This window comes from Pocillopora damicornis, chromosome 2 (assembly GCF_964200805.1).
Source record: "Pocillopora damicornis chromosome 2, jaPocDami1.2, whole genome shotgun sequence".
In the NCBI taxonomy this organism is placed as follows: domain Eukaryota; kingdom Metazoa; phylum Cnidaria; class Anthozoa; order Scleractinia; family Pocilloporidae; genus Pocillopora; species Pocillopora damicornis.
Window position 1 is genome coordinate 28,128,160 of NC_142671.1, and position 27,355 is coordinate 28,155,514.

General features: G+C 37.5%; 1 protein-coding gene and 1 pseudogene across 2 annotated transcripts in view; one reads left to right on the plus strand and one right to left on the minus strand.

Annotated features, from left to right (window-relative positions):
• Window positions 1-27,355, plus strand: part of LOC149050645 (uncharacterized) — a 404,897-nt pseudogene that overhangs the window by 13,968 nt on the left and 363,574 nt on the right. The gene's annotated exons all lie outside the window — the stretch shown is intronic.
• Window positions 11,225-26,719, minus strand: LOC149050650 (uncharacterized). The gene is made up of 6 exons (XM_089198248.1): window positions 26,107-26,719; window positions 24,025-24,357; window positions 18,317-18,565; window positions 15,410-15,533; window positions 14,733-14,804; window positions 11,225-12,335 (listed from the first exon to the last, which is right to left on the minus strand). Exons 1-6 carry the CDS (start codon window positions 26,138-26,140, stop codon window positions 12,260-12,262), a joined length of 888 nt encoding a protein of 295 aa, XP_089054374.1. The 5' UTR covers window positions 26,141-26,719; the 3' UTR covers window positions 11,225-12,259.

Consider the following 27,355-nt stretch of genomic DNA (forward strand, 5'->3'; position numbering starts at 1 on the left):
TGAAGAAGTAATAATCAGATTGTTATGATAAACTTTATGTGCCATCCTTTGACCCCTGCATGGTCCATCATTCAAACATCTGAAGCTGTTTACCGATTTGAAATGTCTCATAAGGATAATCGTCGCTCGTGACTGCAATCGATTCATTGTTTATTCAGCCTCATTTATTGAATTAAATTGATAAACTTAACGAAATATTTAAAATCATCTTAAAAAAGATGTATCCTTTCAACCCCTCTGGAAACACATTTCAACACTTACTTTGAGGAACCCTTAGGGGCAATCATTTTTGCTGATTAAAAAGCACCAACACGGCGAAAAAACTATTTCGTTAGCGTCAGCTATAATACAAGCTTTGTGAAACAAGGGACTTTATGTGATCTTATTAAGCAGTTATAGACGGTCAGAAAGCGGTGGCTTGAGCTGTTGGATGTTTGGCTTCATAGTTAACTACGTTTAATTTCAATTTATTTATTTCTGTTTTTTTTTTGCTTTTTATTGACGTTGATTTGCAGTATAGGAGTCTTACTTACAGCGTCAACGTCCCCCCGATGGAAACCTCAATGCCAGCGAACACTCCTGGTAGTAAATCCTGTAACTGGTTGTTGGACAAGTCCCTGGAATAAATAAGTCATTTTAACAAAGTGTGAACTCTGCTGTATGCGACATGTGTGTTTTCCTACATCTTGAAAGCTCCCAACACTTTTTCAAAATATTAACATTAACGTTTGCATTTACCTCACATTAGTGGATAATTAGATCACGTTACTCTACCCTTAGATCCCAATGCAAAATAACATTTGTTCGATTAATCTGCCAACATTTCACACCATCTGGTTTTCTGAACAGTGGTACAAATTTTAAAGATGGCGAATACTTTGATCAGATTAATTGCTTGTCGATAATTAAAACTCGCGAATTGAAAGAAATGGAGGACACATTTTAAATCACCTGATGTTAAATTCCTTTTATCTCGCTGGTGATAAGACCGAATAGTTTATTGAAAAGCCATGTGACCAGAGAGAATCTTTCAGTCAAAACGATGAAGAATAACTTTGATATTAGCACATGCCTGTGATGTGAAATTCTTTCGGAAATGTCAACAAAGATTTATTATCACATTTAATATTAACTGAATTTGAGCCACGAGCACTAATTTTTTACTGAGTGCCATCCGTACAAGAATAACGGTTGCACTGGGCGTTTTTAGTGCCGGTTGTCTATATGTGGTCCTGAGCAGTAATATAGAGACTAAATGACTGTAAATATATGAAAATCATACATGTGAACTGCGAATAAACAAATGAATATGGAGGCGATCCTCGCATTAATGAACACTACTCAAGCGGTAGTGAAATTAAGGTTCAAATCCCGTACAGGCCTGAATTTTTTTCAGGCCTTTTTCATTCAATTACATAGATGAGTTTATTTTATATTAAATTGATAAGCAAATACTATGTAGTTCTGTTAAGTTTTCCACTGATAGACTTTTACAACGATAGTGGATGGGTGACGCTCATTCAAATTCTGAAACACATGCTCAAAACTTTGAATCTTGATGATCACGTTTATCATCCTTCATGCCAATGGATGTTTCAGGAGCTGACTCCTCACTTGGACTTTGCTTGTTTGTAAAGCGGCTTAACGTAGTTCTGCGTCATATGATCATTAGTCTGAACGTGTCTGTACAATATTCCTCTGCCTCCCTTTTTTTAAGTTTATTTTGCCGGAATTTTAACTCAAGATTTCACTGGTTGCCAATGGACCGCATGCAACGCGCATGTTTTGTTTTGTTTTGTTTTTTTTTACTTTTTTTTAATTTTGCAATAATTTTATAACGTACTTGATACTTGTGCTGCGTGAAAAGCTTTATGCATCTCTCATTTATTACGGGCGATTTTACAGGCGCATTGAGCAAGAAAAACGGTTAAGGAAAAATAAAACCTTCGACCTGGTTTATTTAATAAAACGTAGCAATAGTTTGAGAAGGCAGTCAAAATACGCATGATCGGTCTAAAAGTCAATCACGATATCGTAACGCAAAAGTGAATAACGCAGAAGCGTTACTCGAAAGTGTCGCAAATCAGCTTCGAGCCAGACAACATCTTTGCTGGTCGCAACTGGTTTTTAGCAGGTTTGCAGCCATTGGCAAAGTGCTTCATCCTTCTTCGAATGAAACCCCTGGCTGTATTCTCTGCATGCCTCACAAGTGGACGCGTGAATTCTAAAAACTGCTGCCCTACAATTAACGCAAATGAAGACATTCGCGCGACCAGTTCAAACACCCACTGATTCTCACTGAGTGCGTATTTGTCCGCCCGGCTCTCTCCTCTCCCCGTCCATAGTACCTCGCTCGAAATCGTGTTCAGGGCGCCACTACCGTATGTGATTAGATAAGTCAATTGTGCGAAAACATATATTCATTACAACAACGTAGATTTTCGACACGAGATGAGAGCGAAACTCGTTCATGCTCATTGCTTTTCCTTGGTTTTTAATAAGATGTTAATTGAAAACGCTCCGTTAAGATTACCGAATGTCTAACGCTGAATGGTAAGGCGGAATTTCAAGTCTCCCACCGACTCTCACCGTTTATTGATCATCGATCGATCCTTGATTTTGATCATCGGATCCAACCTAAATAGGGAACTTTTACTTATGTTTTTTAGCGTTCCATTCCTTACGGCGTACACTTAATTTTTGAATGTTGTCTGTTGTTACTCTTTATAAAAAGATTAGCTTTTCAGTTTCTCGTATTTCGGCTGCTGTGGTGGTGACTATTTTCAACTTGTTCTCAATGAAAGTTCCTGTCATATGATTTATCAGTCTGACTGCCCTTTCCCAGTGGGAGAACCCTGACACGCCGTCGATGTGGCTAAACTTCTTGACTGTAGTCGTTCGCACAATAGCCTGGTAGTTACTCTACTCTTCAGAGATTCTCATGCAAAATAACATCGTTCAATTAATTTGCCAACATTTCATGACACACCATCTGGTTTTCTAAGCAGTGCTACAAATTTTAAAAGATGGCGAAAACTTTGATCAGATTAATTGCTTGTCGATGATTAAAACTCGCATATTGAAAGAAATGGAGGACTCATTTTAAATCACCTGTTGTTATATTCTTTTAACCCGTTGGTGATAAGACCGAATAGTTTATTGAAACGCCAAGTGACCAGAGAGAATCTTTCAGTCAAAACGATGAAGAGTAACGTTGATATTAGCGCATGAATGTATTGTGAAATTCTTTCAGAACTCTCAGCGAAGATTTATTAACACACTAAATATTAACTGAATTTTCATTTGAGCCACGAGCACTAATTTTCTAGTGAGTGACATCTATTCAAGAATAGCGGTTTTACTGGGCGTTTTTAGTACTGGTTGTCTTTATGTGGTCCTGAGTAACATTGTAAAGACAAAATGACTGTAAGTATATGAAAATCACACATGTGCACAGCGGATAAAGAAATGAATATGGAAGCGATCCTCGTAATGTACACTACTTAACCAGTAGTCAAAATAGGGCCTGAAAAAAATTCAGCAGTAGTAAAAATAAGTTTCAAATCCCGTACAGGCCTGAGTTTTTTCAGGCCCTATTTTCACTTCTGCTTAAGAATTATTCATTACTGCGAGGATCGCTTTCCTATTCATTTCTTTATCTGCAGTTCACCGATATGATTTTCATATATTCTACGGTCATTTATTCATCACTTCACGGGTTTATTTGGAACCAACATAATGATCAGCTCCCAGTTGACTTGTTAGCCCAGTTGGTAAAGCGCTACACCGATATCGCAGAGGTCATGGGTTAAAATCCCGTTCAGGTCTGATTTTTTTTTTTTCAGGCCATATTTTCACTACTGCTTAAGAAGTGTTCATTACTTCGAGGATCGCTTCCATATTCATTGTTGAGACTGTTTTCATGCCATTATGAGCGGTTTTGTGGCAGCTAACGTCGAGCATTCATCAGGGGTATTATAGCGGTTGTATTTAAAAGCTCACTAGCGATGTCTTCAAGCGGTTGCCTCAGACAGTTATCAAACGGTTGTCTTCAGGCCTTCATCACCGCTGTTGAAGCGCTTGCCTTAAACCGTTCCTCAGCGGTTTATCAGCTGTTGCCTCCTGGTGGTCTCGTAGCGAATGCGCCTCTGAGCCGTTTTTTGTGGCTACTGCCTCCTACAGGAGGCGAAGCCGCATGAGTTGTCGAAATTAGTGAGTGAGTGAGTGAGTGAAACAATAGAATTCTGATCTTGACCCAATTTCGACCCGATGTTTCCCGATGCTACTCATAATTATTGTTTTTTTCGGTGTGTCTCATTGATTCGACATTCGCATTCGATATGCATTCGATACACAGTTGAGTTCTCTCTTTTTGTGATTTCTAGCTTAGAGCCACTTGCACATTATATTTACCGACTTTACAGTTCTTGCCGTGACACTACGGAAGTCAATAAAAGACGTTCATCATCTCACAATCAATTCAGGATATTGCACACGATTAAAAAAAAAGTGTTTTCCTTTCAGAAATAGGTGTGATCGGCGCATCGTGAAACAGAGCAGATTTTTTTTCTGCGAAGAGAGAGCGTTTTACCGTTTAAATCAGATGCCCGGATCGGAAGACATAATCTTTCAGTTCTTGCCGTGACACTACTAAAGACGATAAACATCTCACAATAGTTCACAGTGGCATCCACCGACGCATAATTGAAATCAAAACTTTTTCTTGCAAAAATATCTCAAAAGATCTGCTGTGATCTGCACATCATGAAAGCTTTGCAAAATTTTTTTTTCATAAAAAGAGAGCATTATTCTGTTTGAATCAGCAGCTTATGCCGAAAGAGCCGCTAAATTTGCGATGCGAGGAATGGTGGAATATCTTAAGACACGGAATGACGGAATATTCTATATCGCGAAATGCCTTTTGGTATGAAACAAGTCTCAAAAAATGGAATTGCAATAAGATAAGAAAATGTGTTAAAACTTGTGCTATACCAGTAGCCACATGCCGTCCTTCACTATTTATTTTCTAAAGGATGTCTTGAAATGTTGAATTTTTTAATTTGTGTCTTAGCTCTCGGGGGTCTTCGTTTTTGCTAAAACCGTTTCGTTTAAGCGTTTCATCAGCAGTGTTCCAGTAGTTGTATACCACAAGCGTTCTTTAAACGATCTCTCTCAACCAGAATGCACTGCTGTGAAGTGGCCATTCTCAACACTTTCTGTATAACAAAAAGGGAGGCCAACTTATATGTGATATTATTCGGCTAAATATATCTTTGCAATCTTGACCGAGAAACGGTTTTTTATAACCTTATTTAGTTTATTTAAGTATCTGTCGTCTATTTGCTACGTTTTTTTTGTCCTTATCATTCCATGTTCGCGATAACGAAGCCATCGACAAGAGGTTGTCCTGTACGAAATGAAAGCCTTAAGGATTGGCAAGATAACAAGCTGAGAGTTTGCAGAAGCCATGCTATACAGCATTTCAGTGGAAATTTATTCAGAAAACTCCTCTCGGCACCTGCATTGGAAGGTCTCTGTCTCTTTGTTTGGGTCGATTCCTGGTTAAATCTCTTGCCTTTGTACACTTTTGTGTGATAGGCGTTAGTTGCACTTGGAAAAAGTTTTCCGAGATGTGTTTTCTTAGTGGATAAAATCTGTCGTTGGGGGACATTTCTTAGTACTACCCTGACTTTTGCGATTAAAGAAAATCCTTTTCAATGAGCGAAAACATCAAAATCACTGTAAAGTGCTTGGGTAGGGCAGGCAGATTTCGGAAAAATCGAGTTAAATAAAAGAAATCACGGGGTTATTGTCAACGCTCGTCAGTCCTGAACTTTGTTAAAAGACAAAATTGGCACCTAGCAAGAATTTTCGTTTTCAAAACTAGGACGAAAAGCAAAATTTTTAGGAGTATAAGGCAATCAATGGTATGAACGCAGCTTCCCACATTTGGGTTTTAAACGAATTTTTACGGAGCTACCAAGATTTCGCACGCCGAGGGAAACAAAATCAAAATTCTGAGTTTTAGGGACTGTAATCTTCCATGCGACTCTGAAAATGAAGACTGCCCAAATAACGATGCAAAGTTAAGCAAATTCCAAGCTTTGGAATTCACTTTTATACCATACGCTACCTAGCTTTCGGAGATAAAGCGTTTATTACACTGTAGCTATGAAACAACTGAAATAATAACAAAAAAAATGGAAATTTGCCGATATTTCTTCCTCAGAAAGTTTGCGTGAACACAAAAAAAAACAGAAAAAAAAAAAAGGGAAACTTAGTTTTATTTAAATTCTCTTCACTACTCTTGCAATGTCAGTTTTAGGGCCACACGAGACCATTCCTGACTTGCTTTTCTTCTTTGGATCGAAGCAAACAACGTTCTCGCTCTGAACTTGGCCTTACCATTCAAGACTTTCACACTGCGACCAACCTGTAGAGTACACCGTTTGAAGGGAATATCATTCTTGCACCCCGAGGTCAGTTATAATCATTCTTGCACCCCGAGGTCAGTTATATTACTGAGTGAAATTGGTTCAAGCAAGACTATCAAACAGAGATTAAATGTTATTTTTTGTGGAGGATACAATGAGTAATTGAGAACTTTTTTCTTCTGAAAATGTCCTTATTCGTCAAAAAAGTCTGATTTAACTTTAGCAGACTCGCTTAAATAATTTATATCACAGCTATCGTACACTTCACACTTTGTGTTCTGTTCGTTTACGGAATTTTTAACCTATGCAATCACTATAATATTAAAAAATGGTTCATTTCCTATATTTTCAAATTTAAACAAAGCCGAAGGCTATTTTACTAGACCAAGTTCAAAATGATTGTCTGAACAATGAAATTTTAGTTCTTCCGTCTCTAAATATGCTGCCCGAATTGGAGTGAAAATTTCCCGAAATTACCCAAGGACTATTATGTCTACCTCACATGTAACACAGATGTCATCTTTTCATCAATTTATCGTGCTATGGTTCTTCCTACTTGACAGCAAATTCGTACACAAATTTATTCTTGGGTCATAATGACAAAAACAATAAATAGTAACTAAATAAGCGAACGCAAATGGAAAACGAACGAAAAAAAAACACAATAATAACAAAGTCTTTCTTTTTCTTTTCTTCTTTATCTCATTTCGTGGTACTTAAATTCAATTTTGTTTTTAACCTTCGCAAAGAGTTCTTATTTGGAGCTGAGGACAGCTCCATCTGAGGAGGGAAAATATGTTAAAAGACAAAATTGGCTTTTAGCAAGAATTTTCATCATAGGTGTTTTTTCACTTGTTTGAACGTTAAAAATGAATTGAATTAATATTAGCATAAGCCATTCAGTAAACATTGTAATGAGCCAGTTGATCATTTCTTATTGCTTTTGGCGATCTTATCTTACAGGTAGAGTTTGGTTACCTTTTCCTTATCGTGATGGTGAATTTGATATGGAGACAGATGTTATTGCGAAAACTGCGGTTTGCGGGAAGATATCGGTATATTTCCATTATGTTATTAAGATGATTAATTACTAAGAAAATGACTCTACCTTATAAAAATTGATCCTGTACAGGAATTTCCTGGATATAACCCTCTCTTATACTTTACTATTCTCTTTTTTAGGCTAAATCCATGTCGAACTCCCGATCCGGAAAATGGTTTTTAAATTTTAATTCAGCACGTTCGACACCTCTTTTTCTTAAAGGTGACTTAAGGTGTAAACATGTAGTACTTTTCATCTTTGCACTGAATTTGTAATCAGATAACTTATACGACTGGCACGTAGCTCTTTTAGGGGTGGTACCTTGGGTGCGCCCTTTCTTCTCCGAATTTTGTGTTTATTCTGCTGTTATTCAACAGCCTTCAAGGACCATTTCCTCTTAAGATATCTTTTCAAGTATGATTTTAATTCTGTTGGTAAGTTTATTGTAATTTTTATGTTGTCAATCTTGTTATTATTTTTCCCGAACTTGACCGTAAGACCAAGAAATTTAAGTTAGAAAGACATTTTGTAAAGCGTAAACATCGCGAAGGTATCTACTTAGTATGCGAGCTCCGTTCTGCGTAGTTTAGTGTGATTCGATAGTTAAGTATAAAAGCATGACGAAGGTTAGAGACTGACAGCTCAGTAAGTGTCACCTTTATAAGCGGTGACCCACACTTTCCTCGAGAGATCAGAGCTAGTCCCCGTTGTATTAACTTGCGTAATAAAAGAGAGAATAAAAGAAATAGTCAACTGAACGACGAGTGTTAGGAAATTACTTCTAACAACTTTGTCGATTTGAAACACGATAAATTTGCAATTTGATGTGATATATTTTTGCAAATTATTGAAGCTCTCTGCAACAGGACACATGATTGTGATATCTTTTTATCTGAGCAGTAAACATGCACTCTAATTTCTGTTTTACTTCAGTTCAAATTTACTCAAAACACTGACATTTACCTCTCAGTAGTGAGGCTCTATATTCCTTCGACTACATAATTTTCCTTTCCGGTTACGGTTACCCATTTCTATGGTCTTTCTTCGTAGAAAAGTTGAAAACCTTTCTCAAGTACGACTTATGCCAAAGAATATAATTTTCGAGTCTGATATTTCCGCCGTAAATTTGATCGTGGTTGGTGGTACATGTTTGCCCGTCTTGCAAATTCTTCTATTATGTGTTTGGTTGTGCCCTACACACAGAAAATGTCGTCATAATACCTCTTCCAAACAAGCGGTTTAGTTGTGCTCTGGTTGATAATACTTTTTTTTCTATTTTTGTGATGAAGAATATATTGGCAAAAGCTACGGTCATTGCCGCTCCGTGGGTTTGTGAGAAACAGTGTTGTGTTCCCGGATAATAGGGAGTTTAAGAAAACCACGACGGAAACGGCAACGGCAATGTCACTAAACGAAAGGTGTAATGAGCAGAAAAATGGCTGTGCACGTCCGCTATAAACCTTTGTAAATTTCTTTTCGTCCTCTGCAAAACAACAACGTGAAATATCCAAACTTTGCGTTGTCTGGAGAACTTCAACGACAACGGCTTATTTTTTTAAATTTCTATTACTAATTTAACGCTGTGTTCCATATTCAGTTTCGAGATAGTTTTGACAACAAGAAACAAAATAAATTACTTTAGAGTATTGCAAAATTCGTTGGTGAAACGTGAGTTCATTTTTTTTACCGACGTTATAAAATTCGCGTGTTAAAGGTGAGGAGCGATTGGAAAAACTTAAGTAAATCCCGAGGTGTTTCTGTCTCAGATTGCTCCGAAATCCCTTAATATACAAGAGCATAGTTCTGCTACTCGTTTTCTTGTTACTCCGTTACTCCTTGCCCCGTTACTCTGTTTAGTAACACCCCCATCATAGAGGGAAGCTCAAGTTTGTGAAGGTCACCAAGGCCTCTTGTTTAAAATAAATGGACTGGGCTGCGTAAGAGAGGTTACAACTCGACGTAATTGTTTTTCTTCACTGTTTTCTATTTATTCATTTATTTTTTTTTTTTTTTTTTGTTAAAACTCCACAATTGTCCTCTAGTCAATGAAATGATTTATCATTTTTTATTTTGCTATTTCTTACTTACAGCATCAACTGCCCATAAGAAGAAACCTCCCTGTCAGCAAACACTCCAGGCAGTAAATCCTGTAACTGGTTTTTGGACAAATCCCTGAAACCAATAAGTCATCACAACAGAGCGTGAATTATGCCGCCTGTGATGGACATCTTCTCCTACATCTTGAAAGCTCATGATACTTTTCAAAATTCCAGAAACGTTCTCATTTGCCGGGTTACAATTCAGATTAACGGATGATAGCTGCTTTGACATTTCTCTACCCTGGAGATCCTATTGCAAAACTGAATATCGTTCAAAGCAATCTGCCCACCACTTTCACACCATCTTTGTTTTCTGAGTGGGGGTGCACATTTTAGAGAAGGCAAATAATCTAATCAGATTCATTGCCTAAAATTAAAACGCTTAAATTTAAAGAAATGAAGGAGACATTTATAGATCACCCTTTGTTAGATTCCTTTTAAACTCACTGGTCGTATATTCGAAACTTAAACTGACCAGTGTTAAAGTCGAATATGAATAAATTCAATTTTGAACGGCTTCCTCGGAGTTGCCGTCCTCACCGCTTAAAGTACTACCGCTTATTGTTCGTTTTCCTCAAGGACCATTCAATCGCATGGTCGAAAATGGACCTGTAGGTGACCACTTCAGGCGTTATTGTTTCTGCGCAACAAATTTTGCCTAATTTTAGGATCCTTGGGTATTTACGCGACCCAAGAGGTTGGAAGACAAAAGCAACGTGGTATGTGGAGAGAAGAAAAGCGTCGCGCTGTTTTCAAAGTTTAGGTTGTTAATATCACTTTCTGTATCGTCTACTTTAACTTGTTCATTTTATGACTGAATATTTCCGAAAAAAGAGAAATAAACATATAAACACAGCTCTTAGGCAGCAGAGGTAGTTTTACGGCTGGTACGGGAGCAAAAAACATGTAATCTCTTGTACGGGAGGCAAAAGCGCAAAAAGTGTGGTTTTCAAAAAGACAAGGAATGAGTCGTAAAATTTTTTGGCCTGCCCAGTTTTTGAGCTTCGAATGTTGATAATGTCAAAGAGGGTTTCTTGTATAGGTTTCTTGCAACGTCAGTGCATGAAATCGTCATTTTCAAAAGGACGCGAAATAGATTGAAACATTATTTTGGGTCAATCGAAAACGGTGCGGAAGTTTTTGTCTATGAAATACCGTTTATGAAGTTGTAAACAAAAACCATGCAACTAGAGCGCGAATGTTTGTGAGTTTGATTGTTTACGAAGCCGTTTTGGGCTCAAAGAAGTATCAGAAGGAGTTTCATGGGCAGTACGAGAGGTAATTGTACAAATAAGGTGTGATCGTAAAGATGCGGAATGGGTAAAAAATGTCGATGAAGTAGCGGACAGAGTTTATCGAGAGGCGCATGCATAAACAGTTTAAAAGAGCGTGATTACAAAAAGACGAGGAATGGGTGGAAAAACAATTGGCTCATTAAAAAAAATGTTTGAACTTTGGACGATGATGGAGCCGCAGTAAGAGGTTATTTTGGAGCTAAGTTCGAGCGTCAGCTGTGCGAAAGAGAATGTTTTTCAAGCGCATAGTGGATCGAAAAACTTATTTTGCCCGATGGACGCCGGCGCGAAGATTGAACTTTCTTAACTCCCTCCCATGTGTCATCCATTTGATAAGCAACATCAAGATATGAAAAATAGAGTTTAATCTAGAAAAAATCGAAAAACTGAAATCTTCCTCAAGCTAATCCCAAGAAACATGATTGGGTAGCTGTCCTGCTTGAGAGAGCGGAAATTTGACTTTGGTGAGTTTTTTTATGAGGAGGAGCATAGACAACATTTAAGAGGGGTGAGGATTTGAATCAATTATCTTAATTACTTATTCATGCGTGTACCTTCATGGAAACGAAATTAGAGATCAAGGGACAAGATTACTTTAATGAAAAACTATTTTCCTCCAATTCAATTAGGCTGGGGTTGTCCTAGAGACGTTAACATTTCAAATAAATCCCACCCTAAGACTACCACCTGGACCATCTCCAGAACTCATGTTTAAGTTTAAGCTTTGAAACTAAAGGATATTCGTAAAGTTAATATCTTTTGCGAGGAAAGTTCTATGATAGAGCTCAATGTTTGAATAAGCTGTCTAAAGATAAAACTATAAGAATTTTTCAAAACAAAAACAAAAACTTGTACCCGGAATCGAAACTGCTATGTCACAGGCACGCCATGATCCCAATGGATAACGCATGTTTTAAAGCAAAAACATTCCTTGGTAAAATCACACCACCTCAGGAATATGAAACCTTATTATCGACTCAATGGGCTAAAGAGGGTTAAACAGCGAAGATTATTTACCAGTTATGTCATCACGTTGAACGAGTTGGTGACACATAGTGAGCATCATCGAATTGTATTGTTTGAATTAATTTCATAACTGGATCTAACCATGATAAACGACATTTTGTTATCCAGTTACCATGCTACACTTAAGTCCCCTAGGAATGTAGATAAGACTCTTACCGGACTCCAAATAAATATGAAATGTAAGTGGACTAAGTTGCACAAGAGAAGTTGCCAATCTAAGAAATATTGTATTGTTTTATATTTTTTGACAGGATGTTCAGATTCCAACTCATTCTGATGTGAAAGCCCATATCATGTCTCTATACATCGGCACGTGATTATAAAATCATTAATGATTGTTCGTAAGCTAAAGAAACGTCATTCTTACAGATATTCCAGTCTTGTGTTGTTACTAAAGGCCCCTGCTGGCAAGTTCTGCAACTTGTTTTTGGACAAGTCCCTAGGAACAAATTAACAAATCAATTAACTATTTATGGAGGGAGTAAGTTTCTAAAGAAACTGTGATGCTGCGTCGGTGGAAGAGTGTAACTTATTTGATAACGTAAATTAGCGATTTGCTCTGACGAAGGGCTAACGCTTGAAACGTTAGCTTTGAAACTATATACGGTAACCAACTTACGTTATCAAATCAGTTGATTATACCAAATTACTTAATTATTTTATTTACTCCACTGGTACCCTGAATTGCCTAGCTTTCAAATATATAAGAGACTCGCACGGTCCGTATGGTGCTTGTTAATTTGAGCTTCACGTACAAATGAATCAGCTATGAGTTTTTCCTTTAACTTCAAACCATTTGCCGATCTCATAATGGCTGAAAAGATCTGATGAAATGTACATTCATCAGGATTATCCTTCTGCCATTCACCTTTTCGATCAAGCAGTGACCATTCAAACAAGATAACTTTTATAAACTAATAGATCAGTAAACCTCCTCCAACAATTCGATTTGAACGTTTTAACCAATTCCACATCCACGAGGAATATCCGTGGTGAACAATTGCTTAACAAGTTTTGACCAGTTTTTTTTGGCTCAAACGATTACCATAGCAACACTTCAGTCTACTACAGTGTAATCTAGTTTTAGCTTTCCGTGTATATCACCCAAAAACGAGTTCGGTGAACCCAAGATTTGATTATTCAGTACCAGTCAGCATATCATGACTTAGCTCTTAGAAAATTTTAAAAATATCAGTGGAATAAATTTGAACCCACCATAAATTATCGAAAAGCTATGATAGTGCTGAAACTACCTTACAAGCTTTTTTTGTTTTCAAAGACTGAAACAAACCTACCTCTTTATGTGCTAATTGAAGTTTGGCATGAAGAAAAGGTGTGATCAATAAACTCGCTTTTGAGTGACAAGCTCATTCAGTTAAACTTAAGGTTGTTTTTAAAATACCGCATAGTTAAAATTGTGAATTTCTGCGGCACGGAAATAAAATGTCCCACCTCATTAAATCTTGGGTTTACATAAAATAGGAATTTTTCTTAAAGCCTCCGTAACGGCCATGGGTTTTCGTAATGAGCTGACCAAAAACGATTTTCTTTCACTTGGCCTCGATCAAAGGGAGCGTGTACACTTGAAATGATTAATTATATACTAAAGATAATTTTCGAAAATACCAGAGCTTAATTTGACCAACGCTTTTGTTGTTTACCAAAACCAGCAAATAAAAAATAAATAAATATGCAATGGTAATGATGCTCACGGAAACACCCGAAATGTTTTTTGGCTATCTTAGAGGATAGTAAATACATGTAACATCAATTTTTCCTCCACAGCAAGGATCAGAAGCAAGTGTTTATATTCTTATAGTAATTTCAATGCTGCGCTAAGAAGTAATTCTGTCTCACTTTGTGTAACAGCTCTAAGTGACTTCTTTCCCATGAATATAGAGGTTAGCTCCGAAGGCTTAAACTGGGTCCGATCTACTACTTGGCTCTTAGCAATAAACTGATATGTTTCTCATGCAGAGCACTTTGTATAAAGCTGATCTAAGATATATCGACGATTCTCTGTTTAGTTCGAGTATTTTTACACTGCAATGGTAAGTGTTCTTTGAGTACGATATGAAATAATGAACTTAAGAAATTTACTGAAGTCCAAATTTTCAGCTGATCTCAATATCGTTTTCTTTTACTTATCTCGCCGTGTAACTTTCCAAGCTGCTTTACTTAAGGCATTAAGTTTTTTCTACCTAAAAGTATTACAGAGCCGGAAGAGAGCTTTAAAAATATAGTAAAGATGGACGAATTTTTTCCAAGTTTATCATGGATGATCTATTTCCCATGTGAGGGTCATTTCGCCCGTCAGTGTTAATGTTCTACGTTCGAATCGAGTAAAAGAATAAATACTCTGATATTGATGGTCCGACATAGATACCTTATCAAAGTTTACTCATCACTCAGAAATTACATATCACATGGAGGTTATCTCTGGAAATACTTTGGTTATGTCGAAGAGAAATGATAGATTGACTCTGATTTCGTCACTACATTCAACGGGTTTTCTTTGTCAGGTTGTAGTTGCTGGTGTTGTTGTTTTTGTTGTCCTTTCACCAACTTAACATTTGCAGGTGGGCTCTAAGGTCTAACTTAATATTTTCATGATCAAGCTCAATGTGTGGATCTTTACGTGGAATAGCGGACATAATAATTTTTAAAGTAAATTTTGTAAATCAATGATGCATGAATTTAGCTAATTTGCGAAATTTATGCAATTTGATTTGCGAAACGCACCCGAAGAACCTCACTGAATGAAACATTATTTTCCATCCGTTAATCTTCAATACGTCAAAATAAAAAAGAAGTTGACAAAGTCAATATGACTTACAGTTTTATCAGATTAGAATTTCTGCTGAAAACTTCCTTCGGCAAATTCTTCAATTTGTTGTTTGAGAGCGTGCTGCAACAAAAAAGAAAGTCAGTTTAACTCAAATTGTGAAAGGATAATCAGCAGCTAGCAGAAAAACCGTCATCTGTTTTTACCGAATGAGTGTTCAAAAAAAGAAACCGGTAGAGAAAATCTTGATCGAAAGTAAAACAAAGTCAATATCTTAAACTCCTGCGTAAATCTGACTGAAATTAACCTGTACAACATTTTCAAATACATTGAATATGCTTTCACTGGTTTTTTTTACATTCTAAGGTAAATCAGTTGGCTCTTCTTTCATTTCAACACTCTGAATGCAGATAGAAAGGGAAAAATCAGATTTATATGAAAACGATTGCATTTTTCATATAAATTCTTATTAGTGCGCGCTGCCAAAATTTCGTCCTTCTTGACGTACTTCTGTGGTGAGTTTTTCATATGTAAGTCATTAACAAGACTAACAAGTAACGTCATGATTTCGAGTGCAATTTGGTGTAAATAAGCGCACTTGTAAATCTGTCAAAGACGGACTCGTGCAATTTTGTTGTCTTTGAAAATTTTTTTTTGTATTTATTAACATCAAATTGCACTCGAAATCATGTCGTTACCTAAACTTATATGATGTATTAAGAACTTACAGTTTTCCTGTAGCTCGGGGAATTTTCTCTGGAATTGACTGAAGCTGTTTCGTTCCACAGTCGGCCGATACTAAGTTCTTCATGTTACCTTTAAGAACTTTGCATTGGCACTGTTGAGGGCACTCTGACAAACAAAAACAGGCTTCCATTAAAAATTTATATTTGAATCATATCTGTTTGTTCGAATCAAATTGATGATGGCAAGTTACAAAGTATACCATCCGTTTAGCTGAGCATTGTTCAAAACCATCCAAAACTAAAATGCTCTCTCATCGAAATGAAGACATATTTCTCATCACATTTTATATTTCTATTCAGCCGTTGGTGCAAAACAGCTCTTTGTAATCACGAGCATGATTTTTATCGGCCATGTATGAAAATGATCTAAAATACTTAATTATTGGGATTTGTTGTTCTTTGGTATTTTCCGTTTGATCTGTTCGAAGATAAGGAGAGTAGCAAAGTCAATCCGGTGTAAATTTTGTTAATTTTTTTTTTTTTACGACGTAGATTCGAATAGACTGAACCTACTACGGCCAGGGTCGCATTAGAGCTTTTTTGTTTGTTTAGCGAAAAATCTGTCAACAAGTAGTGTAAAATAAGTGCTATCCTCAATTTTAAAACCTTGCCAACTTTTTGCAGATCGCCAAAATTTCGCCAATCTTCAAAGAAGCCGATGTCCTGCCTCGCAGGCTTCCAATTTTTAGCACACCGGACAATCTTGTTTTTTAACCATTTAGCTGTCATTGTACGCAAGACATGTCTACATAAAATTTAAGCGGGAAAAATACGCTGTGGTCCGCTGAAGTAGTTTGGCGCACGCGATGGCAGGACATCTGACCCTCAGTTTTCGTTTGAAGGAAACGAGGAATTTGAGCGACGTTTTTAATCGAATGTCTGACTCGTACCCTGGGCCCGGTCATCGGCGGCAATTTGGAGAACAATCGGCTTTAACGAGTACTTCTCCTTCCAATGGAATCATCGAAGCCAGCACAAGTGGTGCAAGCTGCAACCAAAAAGATCGACAGGAAAAAAGGAAGCGAAATACAATACATGGTCCCAAGCTCGAACCATGACTCCACCGTACGCGAAGACCTCGACTAAGGACGGTTTCGAAAGCGAGCTCTATTTAATAGAAGTCTTCGTCTTCTACGTCTAAGACTGATACTAGCCGCATGGAAGCCTGCTGATAATGTGCCAACAAGATAAAAGACGCAACGTTGTTTTGCTGAGAAAGAGAGCTGCGAAGATAATCATTCGATGACGATCTATTCTTGCCCAGTAATTCGAGCGAGAACTTTTTCTTTATCCTTCAGTAGAGGGAGATGGGTTGGTGATTGACGAATGTGTCAATCAATGAAGTTTTGATCAAAGGATACTAGTTTGATGCGACCGCCTCCAAAAATTGAAAATTGCAAAAATTTTTGCCAATGTTTGGCTCGCGAAAACTTAACAAATATTTTAATTCTCTCTAATGCAACCCGGCCCTTAAATTCCCTATTTCAAATAGATTCAAATAGACCAACCTACTAATCTTCAATTTCCTAATGTGACGTAGACGGCGAACGACTTAAAGATGGCTAGCCTAACCGGAAAACGGCTTTCACTTTTCTATACACTGATTTTATTGCGCGCATTGCCTCTTGCGTGGTCGAATTAATGGTGAATGCCTTTAGGTTAGCAATGGGTACGGTCAACTAATCACTTTTCAAATGAAAATTGACAGCAGGTGTTTGCATTACTTTCTGGTCGCTACATTTGGGGACAACCTCACAGACGTCACTTGCGACTTTTGCTAGTTGTTTATTTATCCATTCTGAACGATTTTGCGATTATTCAATAGTTTGAACAGCACGGTTTTTGATGGCATCACAGCAAAAGTTGTTAAATGCAGATCGATTGCAGACAGTATTATTTTCAACACGCTTTGTCACGTGAGAAAGGGAAAATCAGTTCGCCATTTTTTATGTTATATGGATTAGTTTCTCAGCGTGATCAACCGATAAAAAACAATTTGTATACAACAAACCAATTTTTTTCCGTTTTTCAAGTTATATAAATATTAATTAATAATGGTCAGAAATCGATGAAAACTAAAGAATAAGAAAGTTATGAGCAATACATTATTTGAGACCTGGTTTGATTCTTTCCAACGCGAAGAAAGATCAAGGTATGATACATTTCTTTGACAGATATTAAACGCAATAAAGCCGTACTAAGGAGTTCTTCCTAATTAGTCTATCAATCCCCCTCATAATAGAAACAGACTGCATATCTGACTTCCATTATAATTTCAAACACGAGTCCCTTTCTATTCCTTCTATGACTGCTAAGTTAGATACAACGGCTGCTACAATTTAGTTTTCTCAAGACTTCTTTCACAATGTTTATAAGAAAAACACTGCACCGAATGCATTCAATAAATAATCGGCTTAGAGCAAAGCGAGCGTAATCTATTTGTGACAAGATCGCCTTAGACAAGAAAATCCACGTTGTTTGTTGAAAGACAAAACAGTGGCTATTAAAAAGACGCAATTCTTGTGAACAAGCCGTCTTTTTGTTACGGTACATTGAAGGAACGCCACTCTCTTAGATGCCGCGCTTTTCAATATCCTTACTCTTACATGTGGCGCTTTTTCTTAGGTAGCGGCCAATCGAGTCAATAAATAATTTTTTAAAGGCAAAAGCATGAAAATTAATCTTTTAATAATAAAAAAAAGAAACTTAGTTATTTTGTGTTTTACTTCATAAATGTGACTTTTCAGGTTACCTTTGAATAAAATTGTACAAGGTTTTATTCTAAAACGAAAAATTCCCAAAATCGACATAAGACAAAGAGTAAGGTTTACCAAAAGCATACACAACAACTGAGATCCCCTTGAAGTAAAGATGTAACTTGAGACTTACTCTCGACAACAAGACTGATGTTTTTCCTGTCCATCTGGTCGTCCACTTCGCAGCTGTAATTTGTAATTCTTTCTTCTTCAGTGACGTTGATTTGAAGTCGCACACTAGTGCTGTTTTGCACAACAGCGTCATTCTTTCTCCAAACAATGCGAGGAGCTGGTCCACCTTCCGCCGGGCACCACAAAGATGACGAATGATTGAGCAGGACAAACTGATGAGTATTTGCGACGTTTTTCAGGTTGGTGGTATCTAAGCACAAACGTAGTAAGACATATCATCCACAATAAATTAAGCCAATAAGCCAATAAGTAAATCAAATAATTAAGAGCGGCGGTCAGGAAATATCGACCATTGAGGGGCAAGAGTTGAAAAATGAATTTCGCTTATTTTCCGACTATTAAAAGCTACTAAGAATAGAAGAAATTTAATGTATTTCTTTTTCTTCCGGAGCGCTTTAATTCTGAGAAAACTGAGAAAAAACAAATTTGACCCGCGACGATCCCGAAAGGTCCCGCAAGCAAGTGTGAAATTGATATTTTAAACTGGCTTTTGGTCTTCAAGGAAAAACGATTCAAAGGATCATGACACCGAATTTTGATAGAGTGAGTGCCGTACTTTCCCAGAAACTATATGACTTATCTTTATTGTTGTTCATAAAAAGCAAACAACGCGCAGGAAAGAGCTGTATTTTCAAACGTGAAAAATCCCGCAAATACCTCCTTAATTCAAATGTTTTTTTCACTATGTGGTATAGTTCAGATTTTCCTTTAACTATGTCATTAGAGGGATTTAAGGTTTTCCTTGATAATATGTTAGAATCAGCATGGGTTTTCTTTACAGTGCCTTACGCGAAGGTTTTGAAATGACAGTAATTCATTCAAATTTTTTACAACGGCTGAGTAAACAATTCTTGTTGCGTGACCGTAACGTCAAGCGGAGTTTTTACACAGCAGGCCGGAATATACACGAAAGCGTACTGAAAACGATTCTGGTGTGAGCTTTTCGTCCTTTTTTATTGAAAAAAGGTAATCGGCCAAAGAGATGTTATTTTTTCTCATTGTTAAGGTGGAAGTTTTCCTTTTCAGTGTAAGATGTTTTCCCTGATAAATATCAGGATGTAATTTGATTAGCTCTCGGCTAACCTGTTTAACTTTTATACTTGTTTTTTCCGCTTCCTTTGGTTTCAGAAGAATCGGAACAGAAAGACAAAAATCATAGATGCTTTTTTAAATTGATATCTTCTTCAATTGTGAGGATTCATTTCTATTATTTGTTGAAGAAATGACAGAGTTGGCTAAAGCTCGAAGCAGTTTACTAGCAGTAGTAAATTGAATTAGTCAATTAAATGCAAAGAGGAAATATTTAATTAGCGAAGTTAGGATGAATTTGTTTTGCCAGTTTTATGTCATCAGGGACGTTAAGTGCTCTTTTAGCTCCTTAGTCGGCGGTTCTTACTCTTATGACCCCAGAGATAGGAGCAGATCAACTGAGGTCATTCCATTTCTGAACTGCAAAGGAGACACCGTGGGTCATAAGTCTTCCTTGTCAATAACTGACGTAGAAACCGAAATCGAACTTATTTTGGGAAGAGTATCTACATCCTTTTCTTCGGAGTTAGACCTTTCGGAATTAACGATTTGTCTCCGGCACTGCTCATCCCTTGGTATTGGGTGGCGTGGAGGATCGAATCTGTGCTGAGTTCCTCCGCCAATCTCGAAGCACGGCGGACAAGCCCAAAAAACGCAAAGGCAGAAAGAGGACTTGGCAAAAGTGCTTGTTATTTGATATGGAAGAAACTGGGAATTTTTAATCCAGTTGGTTCAGGTATGTATACATCATTTTTCATCTTTTTCAACCAAACAGACCAGCTCTAAAAAGGCGGTCCAATCTGACACTTCAATTAAAGCACTTTGTAAGCACTTTTCTTTTTTTTTTGTTTTGACTTTTTCAATAATTAAGTAGCCGTGACGGTCGTAAATTCAATAGCCTTTGTTTATTTACATGTTTCTTTTCCTTTCATTATTCTAACATTTTATATTAGTGATTGTAGCAGCAAAAAGGTAAATTTAGAAGCCTAAACCGGACTCCTAAAATTACAGCTTTTTAAAGCAGATTCCCTGATGGCTTATAGATAGTTACAGGGAGACAGCCCCTAAAGGGTACCTTTATCAGGCTTCAGGTATATCAAAGGGTAGGGAATTGAAGAGTTGAAGTATAGGAAAGGGCAGGAAAATCTATCATTTAAGTTTTTTAAAACAGGTTCCCTTACTTGTGTAAATTAAGACCGTGGTTGTTCAGAATAGTGATTATATCGTATCAGCAAAAACCTGCATTTTCCATCGATTCACTCAACAGGTATGCGTCGCAACTGCCGGGTTAATCTTGACATGCAGAAAATAGGGGAGCTGCCCACAAAGCTTCCGGAGACCAAGAACCTTTCTTACGAGGAAACTGAGATCATTGAGACTTCTGTAAGTTCTGAACTGGCACTCAATGGAAATAGTGTTATTAACAGTGGCACCAAACAAGGCCCGCAGGGCAAAAAGGATTAAAAAAAAAAAATGGATATGGACCTTATCATCACAAAATCTGCATGAGCGGGCCCCGTTTCCTTACTGCCTTTCCTTGAAATGTAACGAATAGGGATAGAGAGCACAAATTAACCGATTTCGTATACCTCAGACTGTGTGCTGGTATCCAAGAAAACAATGCCATATGCTTATTTTGTGCCTTCTACGTCAGTTTTTCCTTAGTTCCGCAGATAATGAAGAGGTTTAATACCCCGTGCATTTTATGTCGCCCTTGCGTCTACACACAGTTGAAATTTATTTAGCGGATTTTCTATTTTTATTCTCACCAAAATCTGAGAACTTGAAGCAGTGGCAACAAGTGAAAGACCACGTAGTCCGCGATGGTAAGCTGAGGCCAAATTGTTCTTTAAAGAATAAAGGGTTCATTTAAAAAAAACTGCATTTTTGCTTCCACTTGCCCCCACCTACACACACGCATCCCTCCACCTTATACCGCCAGGGATACGAGTTCATGTGATTTTCTCAAGGTTAAGGATACGGTGAATAACGCCCAGAAAAACGTTGCGGGTTTCCAATATACCACCCCGGGTTCCTTTACTACTCGCTTTAAAGTTCGTACTTATTTGTCATAATGAAAGGAATTTTATGTAATAAATTAGGCACTTTTTATGATAAATGAAGGCAGCAAAAAAGGTTTTATTTTTAGTCCATAATAAAGGCAACAAAGATCAGGAGGGATTATTGATCTTTGTGTAAGTGTTGGTTAACTTTGATAATTATGAACCCAATTAATTTTTTTTAATACGGTTTACGTTATATTTATTTTGCGTCCTTGTCTAGGGCGTGATGTGTAACCTTCCAATTGCTGCAAGTACTCCTTGTTCGGTGGTAGCACATGACTTACTAGAACAAGGAACGTCATTATATTTACCATCAACCCTCCTAGAAGAAACCGAGACAAGCACTACAGGAATGAAGTCGGAAGAACCTATTGACCACCTTAGCGCAAAGCCAAGCAAGCGGTTTCAGCTGTTCTTGGTGAAATAGCGCCTAATGATCTAGATCTTCTCTGGGAATCTATTATGTCCTCAAAACAAAATGAAACTGGAAATCACACTTGTTCTAGTGGTTTGGATAAAGAATTGATGTTCACGCTGGCAAACTGCTACAAAAATGCAAACGAAAGGGATTCTCGCAAGCAGATATTGTCCATAGTGGCTGATAAGGTTAGCTTGGCAACAATTCAACAGTGAATCCCAGGCCTGACAAGTTATCGGTTTAAGGTCGCCAGGCAGCATGATGCAGTCCATGGCAGTGGGAAACTGGTGCCTACCAATGTACAAACGAAGTTATTCATACCTGAAGCAAAATTAGCGCATTTCCTAGACTTTATCACAAGCTCCCATGTAATTCAAGATCTTCCATTCGGAGCCAAGACAATAACATTGTCAACTAACGAGGTCGTCCAAGTTCCAAATGTGGTACGGAACATGATACCTGAACGAATCGTTTGCCAGTACCAAAAATATTCTGCCGAGCATGATTTCACACCCATGAGTCGCAGTACACTGCTAAGAATTCTGCATGTTTGTTCCACTTCGACTCGCAAGTCATTGCAAGGGTTAGATTACGTAAGCTGTTCTGGTGCGCAGGCATTTGAAGATCTTGTGAACGTTGTGCACCAGCTCGGGGAAAACGGAATGGGTCTTACATGGGCAAAAACACAAAAGGAAGCTTTAAAGGAGGCAAAGCGGTACCTCAAGACTGATTTCACGGTAAAATAAGAAAGTGAAAAAGGGAAATAACTTTGTTGCGCGCCTGGCGTAGGTGTATTATGAATGTTACTCGACTGCCTACTACATGAGTGCTCTCTAATTGGTTACTGCTCACGTCTAGGTAGGTGAATAAGGGTGGATTCCCACTGTCGCGTAAATTTCACGTGCATACACACGTAGCTTTTAGGCACGTAATTTAAATAGAGGCAATGTTTGAAAGGTCGCACGTAAACGTAAAAGTTGAGCGAGGTTTAGCTTTTACGTTTACTCGTGGCATTCCATACGTTCTTCTATTTTATTCACACCCTTAACCCTATTTAGACCGGGAAAGGTTTGAAGCCCCCTTTGCTTAAAAGTTGATTAATTTCGAAACCACTCAAGCTTTGAGCACCAAACCCAGCGACTTTTCCTAAAAATCATCTGGGGACATTTTAAAGTCGTCGTGACTTGCACGTCAGCATTGACGTTACCATGGCAACCGAGTTTTGAGAGCCATATTTTCCAAAACTTGCTGTTTTACTCATTCAATTATACCCTTACACTGTTCTCATACGCCGTCAAGAAACGCATTGTTAATATTGTGATTCCGTGACTGATCGACTCCCCAATATCACGTTTAGTCACGAAACAAAGAGTTTAGCGTCTCAAAATGGCCAAAACTCACCCAGTTTGGCTTTTCTATCTCACCCTTTAAGTAGAAACGCAACTTTGCAACTGTAAAACCCACAAGGATTAAGAAAAATAAGTATTTGGGGATCAAATATCCACTTTCATGGATTTCGAAACTGGAAGTGTTTACACAATTACCGCCGACCCACCATGAAAATTCCTTAACTTCGATACCGCCTTATAGAGATTTCCTTCAATAACCCAAGCTAATTCCCGGGTATGTTTTAGATGTATGTCTAAATGTGGGATTTAACTAGAATGAAGTCAATTTGGAGTTATACCGTATGTGCAATATTGCCGTCGAAAATCAATAACAAAACGGAGTTTTTGTTATCCATAAAACCTATTCCTCATTTTTGAATAATTTCTGCTGGGTGAGTGTCGCTTTTGCTCTAAAAGAATCTTCTAGTAAAAGACGATCAGTGATTCTGTTGAAATAAAGTGTCCAAATTTCTCCGTGCGACTTTGTTTGCGAGCGAGAGGCAAGTTGATGTATGCAAATTTCACGTAAATGATTAGCCAATTTTGTGACTCCGACCACAAAAACCGATATTCTAATTTTTCTAAAAAATAAAAAGCTTTTGGCGGGAACAATCCACATCAGGTATCTTATCTACCTAAAAGCTACTTATGAACAAAAAACGAAAGAAAGCGATTTTTCAAGTCCTGCCACGAAATTAAGATTTTGGTCGATATTTCCTGACCGTCGCTCTTAAAACCCAAGAATACTTACATGTTGCATTTAGTGCTTTTCCCTCATAATATCTGCGCCATAGCCAGTATCTACGGCGAGGTGAAAATCTTAACCACATGTTCCGTCCACTGGAACGTAGCTTAAAGGGAGGAACGTATCTTCCACAAAATACACCCAAAAGATTTCCAGACTGATTATACCCATCACGGATCTCAAGATATTCCTCATCTGCACAAGGTGCTCCAGGTGTGTCAGGGTCCATCAATAGCCCCAATTCTATTTCCACATATTTCCCTTTTTGTACCTGAAGAGGGTGGGTTGTATCAAAGTATGGAAAACTTTGTTGGGAGTATACTTCCGCTATTATTGCAACTGTAACAAAGAACATAATTTCACAGAGGAATAAGTATACATACTTTGCACAATTAGTTCATTAATGACTGTCTATCTCGTTTTTTAAGCCTCTGTTATCGTGTGCGTAAACGATAATGTAAACCCAAAACTCCTACGTCAATAATTAACAACTGATTCATGCTGGCTACAAGGGTCAAATGTTCCTAGTCATCTATGTGGTAAGCGTGGATTTCATACACAAACTTTACGCAAGTAACGATGTTCTTATCGAGAACTATATTAAAGTTCACACGGCAACCAGGTGGACAATCAGACATAGTTTGATGCTACTCTGGTTTGCAGATTTAATGAATGTAACCGAAGAAGTTACAATTCATAGACCCAACGTTTCGACACTCCTGTCTAGTGCCTTCATCAGGGGTGATCTAAACGCTGCAACAAGAGGTCCTTTAATATAATCACTAATTAGCGATTTTTTTCTGACGAGGTGTAAATAGGCGTCAGGAAGCAAACCGCCATCGTCACGATTTAAAGGAGCGTGGGCCTTTAGCGTGGGCCTTTCCAGATTTTGGGGCATATTTTCGCCAAACCTAAGGATCCTGTCACGAAAGAACAACGAACCGGCGCCATTTATTCTATTCCTTGCAATGACTGTGACAACGAATACATCGGACAGACCAAACGTCAGTTTGGTACACGGTTAAAAGAGCACCAAAAAGCGGTTTTCCTTTGCAAAAAGTAAAATTCAGCTTTCTCGGAGCATACATGCCTAACTAACCATACAATTGGGTGGAACAATTCTAAAATTATCACCACTAATCGGCGTTACCACCAGCGCCTTTGTTTGGAGGCTTGGCATATTAACTCCGCCCACGCTCCTTTAAATCGTGACGATGGTGGTTTGCTTCCTCACGCCTATTTACACCTCGTCAGAAAAAGGGCCGCTAATTAGTGATTATATAAAAGGACCTCTTGTTGCAGCGTTTAGATCACCCCTGATGAAGGCACTAGACAGAAGTGTCGAAACGTTGGGTCTATGAATTGTAACTTCTTCGGTTACATTCATTAAATCTTATCGAGAACTGTTATGAATAGCCCTTAGTTAGGCTTGGATAGCTTCCGTGTGCATAATAGTTTAAACTGCCAGACTGCAATGCTCATCGGTAAAATTGCATAGTTTACTCGAAATTTTACCAAAACTCTTAAATTACTCTCTTAATTACCCTCGGTGGCCAAAAAACCAGGTTCCTTCAGATTGTACGTATTTTCACGAATATGGATGGTAACCTTGGCCTAAATGTAACGCTATTCATAACTAATTTATGGTGCATATAAATTCCTCAAACTTAATAAGCACAATATCATTTCTTTGGTCAGTCGTAATGATCAAAATAGAGGAGCTGCTAAAAGGTACTAACACTATGAAGAAACGAGAAATTATCAAGGTATACAATATAGGATTTTTATTTAGAGCCAATGAATTTCACTGAACTTTCCTACAACTGTTCTTCGTATAAATAATGTTATTGATTTCCCCTTACTTTTGCCTCTATTTTTACGTGAACTTGCTGACAGAATACTCGCCTCGAACATTACTTATTTTTACGATTCTGCCGATAGAATTGATCCCAACTTACACTCAGAAAATCAGAATTATTTTTTACCACAAACAAAACTACTCTAGATCTTGATGCGACATGAGAACCATCCTGTGTCTCATGCTCGCTAGTGAAAACTACATATCTTAAACAAGCGCAACCGACTTACCCAAAACAAAAGTGAAAGTCCACATGTTAGACATCTTTCCTAGAAAGAAAAGCAAATGAGAATAAAAATAAATTCAAATCTATCCTATCTGTGAGCCTCTACTCGACACCTCAGCATATCTATACGTTGTAAACGTTGCGATTCAGTATCATCATCGGCTTCGACCTTATTTTCTTTGTCGCGTGATTGGACCAGAATATTTATGCCTTAACGACTAAGTGTTCTCCCGGCCACTGTACGTGGCTATATCATACGTTGAATGTTTACACTATTTTAATATTTTATTTAACTTAAAATGGAACGTGCAGGTTAGTTAATATTCCTGCAATAAATATCGTTCAATTCAAATTTTTAATGCTGTTTCCAAACGTTTCTTGTAATTAAGAGACTTATAGCAACATCCGGTATATTTCCATTGACTGCTGTCTTTTCACTGTGTCACACCTACCTCAATTCTAGTAGTATTCCATACAGTGTTATTTATGAAAAAGTTGCGTCGGTAAATGAAATAAAAATTCGTCGTCGTCACAATTTTATTAAGAAGTCAGTTACTCATATAACGACACAAAGCGTTACGTTCTCTTATTCTTGTATTTTTTTCCTTATGTTTTTCTCCGGCAGTGTAGCATAAGACTCTACTTAAATAAATTTCATCAACAATTATAACACAAAAAAGCCACAAGATTACCTGAATAGTATCTGTTTCATTTCTCCGCTTGAGTGTTTTTATGCTGCAGTCGCACTTACCAACACAACAAATATTTTATTCACGTATACATCAATAAAACCCTAACAGATGTTTCAAGCTGGTGAGGTTATACGTAAGTTGCTAAAGTGGAGGCTCGACATATATTTATCTCACGTAGCCTCTGAAGAAGATGAGTTTCTCAATGTGTTTAACAAATCTGAACTGGAAAAAAAAGATAAAAACAAAAACAGTGTTCGCACGAGTTGTGGCAAAATAATAACGTAAGTCACTTTTTTTGAGGAGAAAATTTTTCACAAAATGAAGTCAGCCTCTGGCCCCTCCTGTCATTTCCTCTTTGTTGAATAATTAGCATTTCAAATGTCTCATTCTTATTTTGGAAAGGAATTTTTAACACCCGCCAATACTTCATCGTACTCCGTGAATCAAAACATTTATACCTTCAACTTTGTAAACTGAAAATCGATTGCAAAACTCGATGTCTTAAGTTAAGCACTGTTCACATGCAAGACTTACCTGTAATATAATTCTAAGTTATATTAA